The 15,734-nt window shown below is 61.1% G+C and overlaps 1 protein-coding gene across 1 annotated transcript; it reads right to left on the reverse strand.

Moving 5' to 3' along the window:
• Positions 1-3,751: 3,751 nt before the first annotated feature.
• On the reverse strand, positions 3,752-11,624 carry LOC121159795 (regulator of G-protein signaling 8). Its single transcript, XM_040985181.1, has 5 exons — positions 11,510-11,624; positions 10,321-10,422; positions 9,811-9,875; positions 4,083-4,249; positions 3,752-3,934 (listed from the first exon to the last, which is right to left on the reverse strand). Exons 1-5 carry the CDS (start codon positions 11,533-11,535, stop codon positions 3,752-3,754), a joined length of 543 nt encoding a protein of 180 aa, XP_040841115.1. The 5' UTR covers positions 11,536-11,624.
• Positions 11,625-15,734: the final 4,110 nt, after the last annotated feature.

The raw sequence follows: 15,734 nt of genomic DNA on the forward strand, positions 1-15,734 counted from the left end.
CCTCACACTCCCTCCTCACACTCCTCACACTCCCTCCTCACACTCCTCACACTCCCTCCTCACACTCCTCACACTCCCTCCTCACACTCCCTCCTCACACTCCTCACACTCCTCACACTCCCTCCTCACACTCCTCACACTCCCTCCTCACAGTTCTCACACTCCTCACACTCCTCTCACTCCTCACACTCACTCCTCATTCCTCTCACATTCACACACAGGTCCTGTGAGAAGGCAGAGCTGTTTCTGAGGCCCCAGTGGTGGCTTGCTGTTCAGTTCCCACCTCTGTGCAGAGCTCCAGGCCTGGCACCCTCTGTGTGTTGTGGGCTAGCCGAGGCTCTCAGGAGCCAGAAGCCAGTGGGTGGGGATGCAGTCAGTGCTGTCCCCTGTGGCTGCAACACACGTGACATGCTCGTGGGGCCCACGTGTGGCCACTGTTAGTGTCACAGTTGGGATCAGAAGTACTTCCCCTGGCCAAACAGCTGAGTGAGTCATGCTGGAGTGTCAACGCAGGTGGTCCAACTCTGAAGTCCACCTTATCAAGGGTGCAGAAGGAGTTTCAGGGTAACCCGAGTCACAGACCAGAGCCTGACTCCATCAGGGTATATAGGCATCACCTAGACATGGACTCGGGGTCCCCTGTGTCCGTGGCTGATAGGGGCAGGGCCAGAAGGCATGGACAGAGGTCACAACACGTCCCACTCCACTCCTGCACTGTGTCCCACATCTCCTGGGCAGCAATGAGGAGGGGTCCTGAAGGAGACTGGATTGGTCCCTGCGCCATTCCCGCATGTGGAGTTGGAGTCAGAAGGTGGGCACTGTGGGGGAGCAGGGATCCACACCTCTGGCAGGAGTCCCCTCACCCCGTCAGGCTCAGGGAGGTGTCTGTGCACAGCAGGTGGGGCTTCAAACACCCAAGATCCCAGCCTGCCTGCACAGCTGCATCGAACAGCAGGACCCGTTCCGATGGCCCATGCAGACTCCACCACAAGCAACCGCCCAGGAAAGGTAATGAGGACCAGGCCCAGGGGCCTTGGGAGGGCCCAGACTGACTGTTTAGGAAGGGCAGCCGGCACCCCTCTTCCTGGGCAGAGAGGGGCCAGGGTCGGAGCCTACACATCACCAAGGCAGGAGGATCAGAATATCCGCAGGTGCTGCCAGTCAGGGAGCAGACTGCAGGGCGGTGGGCGGCCAAGGACTCTGGGGCAGGGTCTCTGGAGGGTGGCCTGGTCACCAGGGGGAAGCAGACCCAGGAGCACGTTCAAAAGCAGCAGGAGGAGGAGGAGGAAAGCGAGCTGCCTCACCCCTCCGGGGCCGGGTCTGCACAACCCCGCCCCCACCGACAGCCCTAGAATGGGGCCACAATTTGCATAGGAAAAAACGGGCGGTTCACCAAAGGGATGCCTTCTAGCCAGGCCAGCTGCTGCTCCAACCTGAGGGATCACAGAACCCCTGGCTCCTTCTCAGCCTTCCCTCTCCCCAAAGCCAGACAGCACAGGGCCCGTTGCGCCCCCGTGAACGCACACCTGCCTGCTTCAAGCCGTTCTCCCAAACCCACCGCCGCCGGGCTCCCGCGCCCGCGTCCCCCCGTCCCCCTGGCCTCTGCCTCCGCGCCACAAGCCGCGTGCTGCGGAGCCAGGCGCCCACGTGTCTGCAGCGAAACAGGCGGGCAGGAGCGCGGCGGGTTCCAGCTGAGTTTATTGTGCTCGCGGCCTGTTGGAAGGAAGCTGCGGGGCGGGCACCACCGGTTCTGCTCGGCTCAGCCCCTCTGCCACGCTGGCAGGGTAGGGGAGCCGGGCATTGGGAGGACAGATGAGGCCTCGGCTGCCAGGAGCAGGAGGAGCGCTGGCAAAGGGCACCGGTGCAGGAGGTACCACTGGAGATGGCAGCTTGTGTGTGGGGCGGAGGGAGAGGGCCTCTAGAAAGGCCGCTGAAGCCAGCTCTGATGGGGGTTCAGTCCTGGAGGTGCCTGTGCTCCCCGCTGATAACTATGGGGTCCCTGCCCCCTCAGGCTGCGGGGATCCCAGCACTGTTCTGGTTCCTGGTTCCTCTCTGGCCACTCCGGCCCCAGCTCGTCCCAGTCCCCCACCAGCGTCGCCGGGTCAGTTCTGTGGCGGGATGTGGATGCTGGGCGGCCATGGAAGCCCAGGGCGCAGTCCAGGGCCCAGGAGAAGCACAAACGTCAGGGCCTACCCAGTGCAACTGTTAGGGGAGCAGGAGCTGCCATGCCTGAAACAGGCTTGCCTGCTGGTCAATGGGCTCTGTGAGTTCTCAGATGGGGCTCGGTGGGCAGAGGGACAGGTCTTGGAGCCACAGAGCCCCAACCACTGCCAGGCCCAGGATGGGGAATGTGGCCACATGCGGTGAGAAGCTCAGGAAGACAATGGAGAGATGGGTGTGGGCCCCACCCCCTGGAAGACCACTTGTGCTGGCAGGGGGCATTGGGCATGCAGACAGGTGCCCATACGCCTGGCCCAGCCACACCTCTGCACCTGTGCTGTCTGGGTTGCCGGTGTGCTCTGCCGAGCTGTCCATGCTGACCCCCATGACGGTTCCTTGTCCACATGAGCCTTCGGGCCACAGAGCAGGCTGCCGAGGCCCGAGCTGCATGTAAACATTGTGGCTCCCGGCAGCAGAGTTCCATCACAGACTCATTCCGGCAGACTCAACTGAGGACGGCACTGACCCGTGCCCCTGGGAATGTCCCCTTGGGGCTCTAGGGTCTGGTTGGGAGCCCCCAAGAGGTACAAGCTCTGGGCACATGTGTTGCACACCCATGCACCAGCCCTCACTCTGGGATGATGACACGCAAGGCAGGACAGTGGTCCTTACAGCATGAGATGAGGGCCTGCTTGGCCCCATCCAGTTGTGGTCAGCTCCCAGCCACAGCTGCTTCCCCTGCAAGGAGAGGGCTCCCCCTTTGCAGCCCAGAGCACGTAGCCAGCCTTGCCCAGCTGGGCGCATTGCTGGGCGCATTGCTGGGCGCATTGCTGGGCGGTTGGTCCAGTCTCCACACTTGGTCCCTCAGCTCTGCTGGGACCAGGCCCTGCACCGTGGTCGGTGTCTTCCATGTGCTCGCCGGCTCTCAGGAGAGCATCCTTGTGGGCAAGTCCTGTGCAGCCAGAAGTCCACGACCCTCAGCCTTTTACCCTGTCCATTGGGGTTGCAATGCCAGAGGTCAGAGGTCAAGAAGAGCCTGTCCCAACAGCATGTTCCTGGGCAACAAACTGCCTGGAACTCAACTCTGCACAGCTGAGACATCATGGCCTTGGGTAGTGGGGGGGGTGGATGCACAGGGAGCTGCCTGGCTGCCTCAGTCACTGCCCACAGTCAGGGGACCCCAGCTTTGCCAGTTCCAGTCTATGGGCAGAGCTGGGAGGGTTCCCAGCTGAATCTACCAAGGGCAGTGTCAGGTCAGAGGTCATGGAGGGCATTGTCCAAGACACTTGCTGGAGCCACATGGGAGGGGGCAGGCAAAGACCAATGTCAGTGAGCTGCTGGGGCTCTGTGGGGACCAGACCATGGAGCCCCTCCCCAGCCGGCCAAGTGAGCAGATGGGTGAACCGGAAGCAGTGGGCGTCGTCCTGTGCTATTTACAAGTCAGCTGGGCCTGGGAGTGAATCTGCCTCCCCTTGGTCAGGACCCAGAGCAGGGGCCAGGGGAAGTACTGCAGGGCTCCCATACCCTCCTCACCCACCCGGGGGACTCCTCCCCGGACCTCAGCCATCTGCATAGGGCAGGGAGTGCCGGCCTAGCTGAGCCTCCTCTGGCTCTGGGATAGCAAATCCAAGTACATTTTGGACCTCAGGAATCGAGGGTAAGAGTCCTTTTCCATGAGGCTGTGCACCTTGCCCTGGGCTTGGTCGAAGCAGCTCAGAGAGGGCTCCTCCATGTTCTTCCTCGTGGCTTCTCGGGTCTGGAAGTCGATGTTCACCTACAGGGGTGCAGATGCACAGCAAGCTGGCAGCCCGGCTCCATGCCACTGCCGCTCCCACACCAGCCCATGCTGCCAGGGAGGACCACTGCCCCTGAGGGAGGTACCCCCGCCCCCAGGGCCAAATAGGCAGGTGGAGCCAGCGCACCTCCCGCGGAGCCTGCACATCCACAAACTCCTCGAAGATGCGGTGCGCCCTGGACGCCAGCTTGGCCGCCGACCGCGTCCTCTTGAAGTCCTCGCAGGCCAGCCAGAACTCCAGGTTCTCCTCACTGAACTCGGTCTTAAGGAAGGCTCGGAAGGCCGCCACGCCGTCTGCGAGGAGAGCCGGGGGCTACAGTGAGTGCCCAGAGGACCGTAAGATGGCCCCCCAGCTACACGAGGGGGAACCCAGGAGCCAGCCACACTGCCCCAGCTGATCACCCCTGCCCCCCCACTTCCCCAGCAAGCACTGCAGAGAACTTCTGGTCCAACGGCTCAGTCCTTGCCTCTAGCCCACCAGATCACAGGCCTCTGTGAAGGCCACCAGCATGGTTCTTCCTGTGCCTGCGCAGTTAACACATCAGTCATGTCATCCATGATGTCTGCCCTATGGTGACACTTCCAAGGCGGGCAGGGACGGCGCTGGTCCCCAGGGTATGCGTCCAGCGACACTTTTGGATCCTCACACTCTGCTGGTACCTCATAGCACCATAGCTTTCCATCAGCCATCCTGGGAGCAGGCAGAAGACTCTGGACCAGGAATAGCCCCCAGCCCACATCCTCCGGGCATGTGCCAGAAACACCAAAGGAGGTGCTAGCATCGTGGTGTGCAGGCCGACCCCCACACCAGCACTGGGTCGAGTCTTGGCTGCTCCAGTTCTGCTCCTGCTGCCTGCTAACAACCTGGGAAAGCAGCAGAGGGTGTCCCAAGGGCTTGGACCCCTGCACCCACGTGAGTCCCCTAACTGTGGGCAGTGACTGAAGCAGCCAGGCAGCTCCCTGTGCATCCACCCCCCACTGCCCAAGGCCATGATGTCAGCTGTGCAGAGTTGAGCTCAAGCCTTAAGCCTGGCCCCGCCTGTGGGGAGTGAAACAGCTGATAGAAGAGTCTCTCCCTGTCTTTCAAATGAACCTTCAAAAAGAAAAATAGGGGAAGGTGCTAAAATACTAGCCACAGTGCAGGCAGAAATGGCGGGGCCTTCAGTGAGGATGGGCACTCAGAGTCCATGTGGGGCCCCCAGACTGGGGAGAACAGGGTCTCAGGGGCGCTGGACAAGCCATGTCCTCGGTCAGAAGGGGAGGCCCTGAGGATACTGTACATTAGCCATGTTTGTTCTTGGGGTCCCTGCAGCACCAGCCCTGTCTGCTTTCAGCAAGCAGGAGCCGCGTCAGCTACAGTCCTACGGCTGCTGAGAGCACATACCACACCGAGCTAGGAGGGAGGTCAGGGCCAGGCCCTCAGCTACCCCTCCACTGCCTACTGTCCCTCAGCTGCCCCTCTGCTACCCCTTACTGCCCCTCCGCTGCCTTCTGCCCCTCAGCTGCCCCTCCACTGCCTGCTGCCCCTCCGCTGCCTTCTGCCCCTTACTGCCCCTCACTGATGCTCACAGCCCTTCGGCTGCCCCTCACTGTCCCTCAGCTGCCTGGTAGCCAGAGCAGGGCCTGTCACTGCCTCCTGGGCTGCAGGCGGAGGCGGAGCTGCCTGTGTCTCTATATGCTCACCTGTGACGGCAGGCTCTAACAGCCTCTTCCCCAGGGTCACAGGGATGTGTGAGTTTACAAACATGGAACATACACATCACACACATGTAGTACATACAGAGCGCGATACCAACCATTGGCTGGGTCAGTGACTGTGACCCTGCCACACTGTGGCAGCCCGAGGGCTGAGCCACCTGGGACCTCGGTGGCAGTCAGAGCACAGCTCAGGGCAGTGAGAGGCACTTGGCAATGTGTCCTTGCTGCCCCACCATCTGGGGAACCCAGTTCCCAGGGAACAAGTGACATACAGAGCACAGAGGGTGGGCACTGTGTCCAGAACCCTGAGTGTGCACAGCGAACCACCCCCACCCTAGCCACGGCCACACTGCCATCAGTCAGCTCCCTGCCCGGCCTCAGCAGAGCTTACATAAGAGAGAAAGTAGAACACAGAGAGCAGGCAGGGTGGGGTGCATGCTGAGTGTGCAGGAGCCTAGCAAGCAGTCCCCGGGAGCTGGAGCCTGTATTTGGAAAATGACAAAGTCATGAGCAAGACATGAGCCTCTGCTGAACCCCTGGGGCTCCTAGGCCAGAGCCCTGGGCCACACTGCTCACTCCCTTGGGGCCCCCAGGCCAGAGCCCTGGGCCACACTGCTCTCATTCATGGAGCCCCACAGGCCAGAGCCCTGGGCCACACTGCTCACCCCCTTGGGGCCCCCAGGCCAGAGCCCTGGGCCACACTGCTCTCATTCATGGAGCCCCACAGGCATACCCCGCCACATGAGCTCCTGGCAACCACAGGACTGCTAAGTTCTCCCATGCCCCAGGGTGTACGTTCATGGAAGATACACAAGCACAGGAATGAAACCCTGCTTGCACCTGTATCTCAAAACCAGAGAGAAAAACCAGCAGTGGCAGGAGGATGGTGAGGGAGCAGAGAGGGGCTTAGGTCTGTACATGAAACACACCACCATATGCCTGGGCCGGGGCGACGCCACAGGAAAGACATGCACCTTTCATGGCTCCCCCTCCTGGGAGGCAGGGCTCTAGGTGTGCATGTGCAGGGAAGCACACCTAGACACATGAGCATGCACATGCATGCCCACACATGTACAAACCCACTCATGCATGTGCAGGCACAAAGCCCACAATGCAAGGCATATGTGAGCACACAGCTGACACATCTACATATATGCATACAATGTAGACATGCAATACAGATACACATGTTGAAAAATACAACCCCATGTGTACATCATATACACAGATGAACGCACATACCTGCGCATATATACTCATGCATGAACAAGCTCACAGTGGCACACAAAAGCACAAGCACACAGATACACACATGCACATGAGTAAATGGCCCATATATGCAAACAGAGGTGCACGCATACCTACAAACAGCTGCATCATATGTGGTCACACAAACTCCTGTACATGTGCATGACACACACTCATATATACACACCCACATGTGTGTGCAGGTATACCCACCCACTGCAAGCACACAAACACATGCAGGCACACCCATGTGGACACATCAACATACACATGCTGCAATACACACATGCAGCACACCCATGTGGGTGTGCCCATACACATGTGTGTGGTCACACACATATGTGGTCACACGCCTGTGGGCCCACACATATGCAGATACACACATAAACGTAGGTGCATGTGTGTGTGCACATCCATGTGGGCACATGACACACGGCACACACATGTGGGCACATGCACATATCACACATGTGCACACTATAGGGCACACATATGCACATATGTTGGGTGTGCATGTGTGGACACATATGCAGATACACATGGGCACATACATCCCATGTTGGCACACCTATATGGGCATACACATGTGGACATGCACATACATTTGTGTACTTGCTCAAACACACCTGCACACACGCCCTCAGGGATGAGCTATGTGAACACAGTCTAACATTGCTCTAACTGATCCTGGGTGAACAGGGGAAATTCAGATTAACCCACTTTGCAAACTTGTTCCTTGTGATAAAGACATTGGCAACTTCCACTTCCCATGTGGGATGAGAATGGACACAGAGCAAGCGGTCACTTCGCAGGCCTGGGGGTGCTCCCCAAATGACTGCGAATGTCACCTCAAACGCGGCTTTCCGCAGCTGGAGGAGCCGCTTCCCCCTTTGCTGAGATCTGAGCCCAGAAGCCGTTGGGCTCACACAGCCCTCTCTGGCCAGTGGGGCTGCTTCAGCTCCTGGGTGTCCTGCAGGTGCCGAGTCTGATGCCGCTCCAGTGCCCTTGGAACAGGTGCAGACAGGACCCAGCCCCTGCTGGGGTCTCCCACCAGGCTACGCAGAGCTGGAGGAGATGTGGACCCTCCCCCTGCTCGACACCATACTGTCCAGTTAGGGAAACCCAGCTGCCGCAGGCCAGCTCAAGCCTCTCGTGGCATCGGCGGGCCCCAGGGGAGTCTTTTGGTCAGCACCTGTGTTGCCCGGGGGTGGGTGCTCATGTCCACCTCCCAGAGGCTACATCCTGAACAAAGTGTGGAGCATGAAAACGCCAGGCTGACTCAGGTCAGGGGACAGAAAAATTCAGGGGCCACTGCCGTGGGACCCCACACAGGGACCCTCAGAAGACCCCTGTCCACCCTGACTGAGCAGTCTGGCCAGCCTGAGCACAGATGTGGTCTCTAAGCCCTGGGTTCTTCTCAGGACAGGGAAGGATGATGCCCTGGCCCCACACAGCGGGCTTAGGCTCAGGACGCCGGTTTCCGTGGTGGCTACGGTGGCCTCAGGAGGAGGCTGACAGGCCCTGCCATGGCTCTGGTATCCCACAGCCACACAGAGCAGGTCTCAGCATCTTAAGATCTGAGGATGGTCCCAGGGCTCCCCCAGCAGCCCAGACACCCACCACAGCCACCCCACCTCTGGGGACTACCTTGGCCCTGGCTAACAGAAGCAGCACACGTGAGCACAGCAGCCCTGCACCAGAGATGGTCCCGCCACGCACGGGCCTGCTCCCCACAAGGCCCTAGGGGCCAGGGGACTGCATGAGTAGCAGCCTCGGCCTGAGCCAGGTGAGTCAGCCACCCTGAAGTAGGAGCCTAACAAGTTTGAATCCAACCCTGGAAGGAGGCAGAACAGGCAGCCTGGAGCGACAGCAGGAAGAGGCCAGAGCGGCCTTGCAGAGTGGGTGCTGTGGCCCCAGGGCTGCTGTCCCCGTCCTGTGCTGTGCCCGGAGCCGTGTAGCGCCAGCCAGGGCTGCTGTCCTCGCCCTGTGCTGTGGCCGGAGCCGTGAAGCACCACTCAGATACAGATGTGTGTGCACACATGTCCTGTGTGAGCACACATGTTCCCAGCCTCTACATCCCACTTTGGACACGTGTGGATCGTTACTAGGAAGGGGCAGAGATCAGAGGCTTGGGGAGTGAATCTGGCAGCAATGACTGGAGACAGGTGTGGGGCGTCCACCAAGGCCCCTCAACCCCATGGTGTGTATGCACAAGCAGGGCGCTGCAGCCGCTGGTTAAGCTACCACTTGCAGCTCAGGCATCCCAAGTGAGAGCTCTAGCCTGGGTCCTGGCTGCTCCACTTCTCATCCAGCTGCCTGCTGCTGCGCCTGGGAACACAGCGGTGAGCATCCCAGAAGCAGCTCCTGGTTCCCACCTTATGCCAACCTTGCTCCCCACTTAAGTGGAAGCAGCTATGGCAGTGGCCCAGCTCCCAGGTCAGCCAGGATGCCCAGCTCCAGGAGTTGGGCCCAAGAGCTTCCCGACCCTGCGATCCCTGGCTCCCCATCACCCTGCACTCCCCGCCCACAGCATGTGTTTAAAGCCTGGGGTCTGTGGCCTTGCTCACATGAGAAGGCAGCCAGAACCAGAGCGAGGTCATGGGCCACTCTCCCTGTCCTGCCTGGCACATGGCCTCTGCAGTGGACCAGAAAGGGAATGGGAGGGGGACAGAGTCTCCTGCAGCCAGACTCCGCCCACACAGAGCCCCCCAACTCAGCACACGTGGAATTGAGCAGCCTCCAGCTGGTGACCCATAACTGCAAGTGAGGCTGGGGCCTGACTGCCTGCCACCCACGGGTCACCGCAAGGACCCCCATGCAGGACAGAGCAGGCGGCCATCCCTGAACCCACACTCTCGGTCCACTCCCCACCAGCTGCCCCAGGCCCATGGAGTCTTAGTTGGACTTACACTTGTGGGCCAAAAGCACGTCGAAGGAGTCTGCCCACCGTGCCGCTTCTTCCGTGGAGAGTCTCCTTGGGGGATCCAGAAGTGGGTGAGTGGGTGCCTCCCGCTCCCTACCACCGAGGCCTGCCACGGTGACCCTGCGCTACCCATGGGACAGACAGAACACTGGGGCCAGCTCTCAGTGGAGAGGGCACAGCCGTCCAGGACACGAGATGTGGGGCAGCAGTGCACAGCCCCAGTCTTGGCTGGGCTCCTGGGGGCGAGGTAGGCAGCGCCTGCTCGGGTAGGCGGCTCCCAGGTTACCTGGAGCCTGGCATATTTTTAGAACAGAACGAGTGTCACCCAAGCGTCAGACTTGGCAAGCAGAGGTGAGGCGCGTCCTCCCTGCCCACGGCTGAGAAGGAGCCCCAGGTGGCCTGGCCGCTCCCATTGGGCAGAGGGAGCAGCTGAGATGCAGATCCCCTGGGCTGCGGAAAGGCGCCTGCAGGGACCCCCTGGGAGGGCCCCACTCACTTGAGCGCACGGCTGGGCTTGTCGGGGAGGATGGCCGTGAAGTCACTGCAGGAGTCGGACTTGTGGGACAGGCAGCCCAGGCGCGTCCGCATCCCCTTGCTCCTGTGGCCAGCGTGGGGCAGGGGATAGGGGCGGTCACAGCCATGGCCACCACCACCCGGGGCCTCAGGCCACCCCAGCCCCTGCCCAGCTGCCCTGCACACGCCATGTGTGTGAAAAAAAGCTTTATCAGCACACAGCAGCGGTCCATGCTTTCAACTAGATTCTGCTGGCCAGACCCCTTCAACGTGCTTTGGGCCCACAAGTGTAATAGCCACTCCCAGGCCCTGAACAGAGCAGGTGTACTGACCTCTGACCTTTAGCCTCAAGCTGAGGTCAGAAGTGAGCACAAGAGGGTCCTGTACCCATGTAGGAGACCTGGGTGGAAGTTCCTGGCTTTGGCCTGGGCCAGGCCCGGCTGTTACAGCCAATTGTGGACTTAACCAGTGGATAGAAGACCTTGAGCTATCTCTCTTACTCCCCCACCCCATCCCCACCCAGTACTGTTTTAAGTAGATAAATATTAGGGGAACGAAGAAGAGTAGGAGGGAAGCAAGAAGGGGCTGGAGACAGATCAGGCTGTAGGCTCTCCCTGTGGGCAGCCAGCCTGTGGTGCCACCCCATCTAACCCTTGCTGCCCTGCTGCAGATGGGGCCCCACCAGACCCAGCTACTGAGTGCTCTTGGGGGTGGGGAGAAGGGGTCTCTGCAGCCACAGCACCCAGGGGTCTCATGCCTGGCCCCTCCCCATCATATCACAGACCATACACACCCCACATGGGCTGCACTGCAGACCACATACCCCCCACACAGCCGCCCCGCAGGCCACACACACACTCCACATGGGCCACATCCCACACACAACTGCCCTGCAGGCCACACACACACCTCACATGGGCCACCCCGCAGGCCACACGCACACCCCACACAGCCACCCTGCAGGCCACACACACCCAACACTGCGCCAGGAGCCCTCAAACTCTGAGGAGGCCTCAGGCAGTCCAGGGAGCAGCCCAGCTGGTCAGCAGTCCAGGGAGCAGTGAGGGCAGTTTCCTGAGGTCCATGGAAGGAACAGCTCCCACATGCACGGCCCCACCCGCGGCCCTTTAGTGCCCTGCACATAGGGGCCAGAGGCCGGGCAGGCTTCTTACCTGCGGGGCATCAGCAGGGCAGCCATGCAGACATCCGCTCAGTGTCCCAGCCAGCCAGCGGGACCGGGGCAGGAACCAGGACCAGGATGGCGGCTCGGGGGCCAGCCCCCACACACCTCTCACCTGAACAGGAGGAAGCGACCTTTGTGCCACAGGACCATAGCTCAGTGCCCAGCTCCAATCCTGCACCCTGAGCAAGAGCAAGTGATAGGACAAGTGGATGCAACCACTGGCCATTGCTGGCAGAAAATGGGACACACGCCCTGGGGGAGTCCCTGCTCGGCAGGCCACGCCTGCTGCCCCTGCTCCTCTGAGGTGGGCAGGGGGTTGCCTGCAAAAGTGTCTGGCCCAGGGCACTCTCAAGGGGCTGTCTGCACTGTGCCCCACAGGGACCACAGACACTGGCCAAGGAGACGCAATACTTGTCCTGGGAGCAGTGGGGATTCCCCCAGCCTGGATACTGGCCTACATCAGACCCCACACCTGGTTCCCCGTTCCAGAGCACCCCAGCCCAGAGCCTGTCTCCCTTGGTGCCCACACAGGGCACCCAAGACTCTGACCCCAAACACAACTCTGTTTCCAGACATCTGCCGTGGACAGTGAGGGCCCAGGCAACTCAGTGCTGCACCTTGGTGGGCTCTGAGCACTAAGACCTGCCCAGGGCCAGGTCAGGGGCCTCAGAGCCTCCTTGCCCTGGCCACGGGGCACCCCCAACCCTGGAGCCAAGCATGCAGAGACAAGGCCTGCCCAGGACCAGGTCAGGGGCCTCAGAGCCTCCGTGCCCTGGCCACAGGGCACCCCCAACTCTGGAGCCAACCATGCAGAGGCAAGGTCACTCAGGACAGGGGTGCCCCACTCCCACCACACCCTCCCTGTCCCCCTGACAGCCACACCACTGGGGCTGTCACTCATTCTCACAGTCCTGAACCCGGATGCCACTCCTGTTTCTCAGGGCAGGGGCCCCTTGCAGGAGCAGCCCTCAGGTCTCCCTGAGGTCAGGAGGCTGCCAGGTGCTTGTTCCCTGCCTCATGGGTAGGCAGTGAGACCCAGGGCACTGAGCAGGAGGGATGCAGTGGGCAGGGGACGGGGCTGGGATGTGGGGTTGAGGCAAACCCCCCGTAGAGTCGGCCCAGGGCCGCCATGCACACCCCGACTCGGGATGGTACCAGCACTCACCCTTGGTGGCCAGTCCTCATGCCCTACGGGGCTGGTGGTCAGGGCAGCTGGGGCTGAGGTGCCCTGAGGGAAAGAGGAGGTCTTTGGTTTAGCTGCCAGAGCTTGGCAAGCAAAGGGCATGGTGTGGGACACGCGGGCACACACACACATCCACAGCATGCCGCCCGCCACCACAGCCAGCAGCCAGCGGCCTCGCGCACAGCTCCTCTCTGCCCGTCACATCCGTGAAGGCTGAAGCTGCCGCAGCCAGCTGCATCCCCTCTGGCACCTGCCTCCTGCCATTCGGCTCCCAGGATCCCCTCTGCACCCACCAAGGTCTGAGCTCATTCTTTGGAGACCCCAGTGGGGGCTGTCAGTCCAGAGTCAGCCTCTGACGCGTTCAGTGCTGGCTGCCGGCGGCTGCTGCAGGCACAGGGGGCAGCGGCCGAGGAGGAGCCCGGAGGAGGGGCCCGCGTTGCTGGGCAGGATGGGATGCGCTGAAGGCGCCTTTCGCGCAGCAGGGACCCAGGGAAGACCACAGGGTCCTCCTGGCTGCCGTTCCCCGTGCATCTTCACTCCCACCCCCTGCCACTGCTAATGAGACGCTTCCACCGCCCCCTCTGCCTCCCGGCGCTGCACCCCTGCTTCCCCACGGCGCCTCACCCATCACCTAGCAACTTCTCCACCTGGCGGGTGTTGTGCAGGAGCCAGACTTTCCCTTTGTTCTGCCCCACTCGCCCGGCGCTCTCTGGGGCTTCTCCCACAAGCCGGCTCAGCCTCAGGCATGCACCTGACTGCCGGCTTCCTTGTTCTCCAAGTGCCTCCCGGACCAGCAGCCTGGGCATCACTGGGGGACCTGGGGACCTGCCAATCCCCAGGCCCCACCCCCAGACCTGCAGGATGAGAGACTCAGGGGGTGGGGCTCTGGCCCTGCAGGTGATGCTGACGCCACCCACCAGCTGACCACAAGGAGGTGGTCCAGGCTGGTGCATCGCTGCCCCCAGGAACCAGCCTGAAGACACTGGCTGCTTTGCCCATCATGTCTGAAGCTCACAGACTAGGTATGAGAGCCCCATGCACACAACCCCCACACGTGCTCAAAGCTGCTTCATTTGCCCCAGCCAGAGGCACTGCCACCCCCCCACATCACTCAGAAAGCCAAACCTGGGAGCGCCAGGGCCCTCACCACAGGCCAGGTCTCCTGGCTTGGCATACTCACCTTGTGGGCAGTCCCCTAGCCCTGTGCAGGGCTCCGATAAGTGTAGGCAGCTTTGGGACACAGCGGGCGGTGCGGCTCAGCCTCGGCGTCTCTCCAACAATGTCCACGTGGGTACATGCAGGAACAAAGCTGTGCTGTCTGTGCAGGATGGACAGAAACAAAGCTTTGGAGAATTCTCTGCGGGGGTAGGCAGGGGACCAGTGTCCAGCTGCACACCTGCCTGAGCATTCACACTTAGCAAGCCAAGGCCAGTGCGGCCATGCAGGGTAAAGACACCACTGGTCACGCCAGTACCCTATGCAGTGCCGGCTGTTTCTGAGCCAGCTCACTGCTGGTGCGCTTGTGAAAGGAGAAGATGGCCCAAGTACTCGGACCTCTGCACGCACATGGGAGACCCCGGTGGGCTTCCTGAGTACTTGGGAAGTGAGTCAGCAGGGCCACCTCCTTGCCAAAGTTCCAGCACACAGAGGCAAGCATGTCATCACAACAGAACCGACTCTGATGTCATGCTTGCAGCCCCACCCCTTGCCATGACACAGGAGGGATCACCTTCAGATGGCCTCCACTCGGACAGCCCTGTGAGGGCCAGGTGAACCCACTGCCGGCCGTCAGACAGCCTCACAGTGGCGAGCGCTGACACTACTGCTCGCTGACAGCTCAAGCCCACAAGAAAAAAAAAAAAAAAGAATGGGTTAGCTGGACAAAAGCAGGAATCCAGCCCAGCCTGCCCAGTACCAGCACACCCCACAGCTCCAATCTGGGCTGGCAGCTCCCTGGGCATGAAGGCCCACAGGTGGCGGACTTCCCGATGCACCTGGAGTGAGGATTCAGGCCGTGTCTCCTTCCCAGAGGGCAGGCGGCAGGGCTGTGGGCCCCAGTGCTGGGGGAAGGACGTAACACCATCCTTTCTCATGCCTGCTCCCAGCATGTCAGCTGGCTGGGAGACACCTGTCTTCAGGGACACAGCAGCCACCAGCCAAGTACATTTGGAACCCCCCATCCTGAAGCCACCTCTGCTGCCCTCTGCCCAAGGCTCGCCCGCAGCCTGGAACATGGACAGTTCCTCACTGCCACTGCACTCTTAGCTCCAGACTGGGCTCTGTGGTTGGCCCCAGGTACTGCTGGAGAAGGATTTCCCATGCATGGTCCAGTTCCCTCCAGCCATCTAGCTCCACCCAGGGTTCCCACGTGGACCTGCTGCGGCCCCACTCCCTCTGGGCAGGCTGGAGGTCTGCTGGTGGAGGAACTGGCAGGGAACCTGGACTCTGTCCCAGCATAGGTTCTAGGCCTCTGCTTCTTGCTGGGAGACAATGGTGATAGCTCAGGCCACTGGGTTCATGTCACCACAGGGGAGACCTGAATTGAGTGCCCAGCTCTGGCTTCAGCCCCACCATGTGGATCTCTCTCTTTCTGGGTCCCACCTGGCTCCCCAAACTCCCTCCTGCAGAAGGAGCCACCCGCAGCTTCACTCCCTGGATCTCACCCTCCTGGACCTGCAACAGCAGGACCGTAAGTGAGCCCTGCTCTCTGTTCCAGCCATTATAGACACAGCAGGTGCTTAATGAATGTCACCCAGCTGAGTTCACAAAAAAATCTGAAAAGCCACCCAGGACTCCTCCCAGCCAGGAGCAGAGTGGCTGGGGTCCAGAAGCGCGTGCACAGGCTGACAGTCCAGCAGGGCCACAGAGGCCCTGTGGGGCCAAGGCGGCCCCCAGTGCTGTCACATGGGCCGATGTGGTTACACAGAGGACAACGGGGTTCAATCTGCACTCTAATGTTTTCAAAGCTGTGAAGGAGGGCAGCTTGCTGCAGACGCCCTCGTGTCATGCTGGGCTCATCCATGCGTCCACT

The sequence above is a fragment of the Ochotona curzoniae genome, unplaced genomic scaffold (genome assembly GCF_017591425.1).
Source record: "Ochotona curzoniae isolate NIBS_2020 unplaced genomic scaffold, NIBS_Ocur_1.0 contig_430, whole genome shotgun sequence".
In the NCBI taxonomy this organism is placed as follows: Eukaryota; Metazoa; Chordata; class Mammalia; order Lagomorpha; family Ochotonidae; genus Ochotona; species Ochotona curzoniae.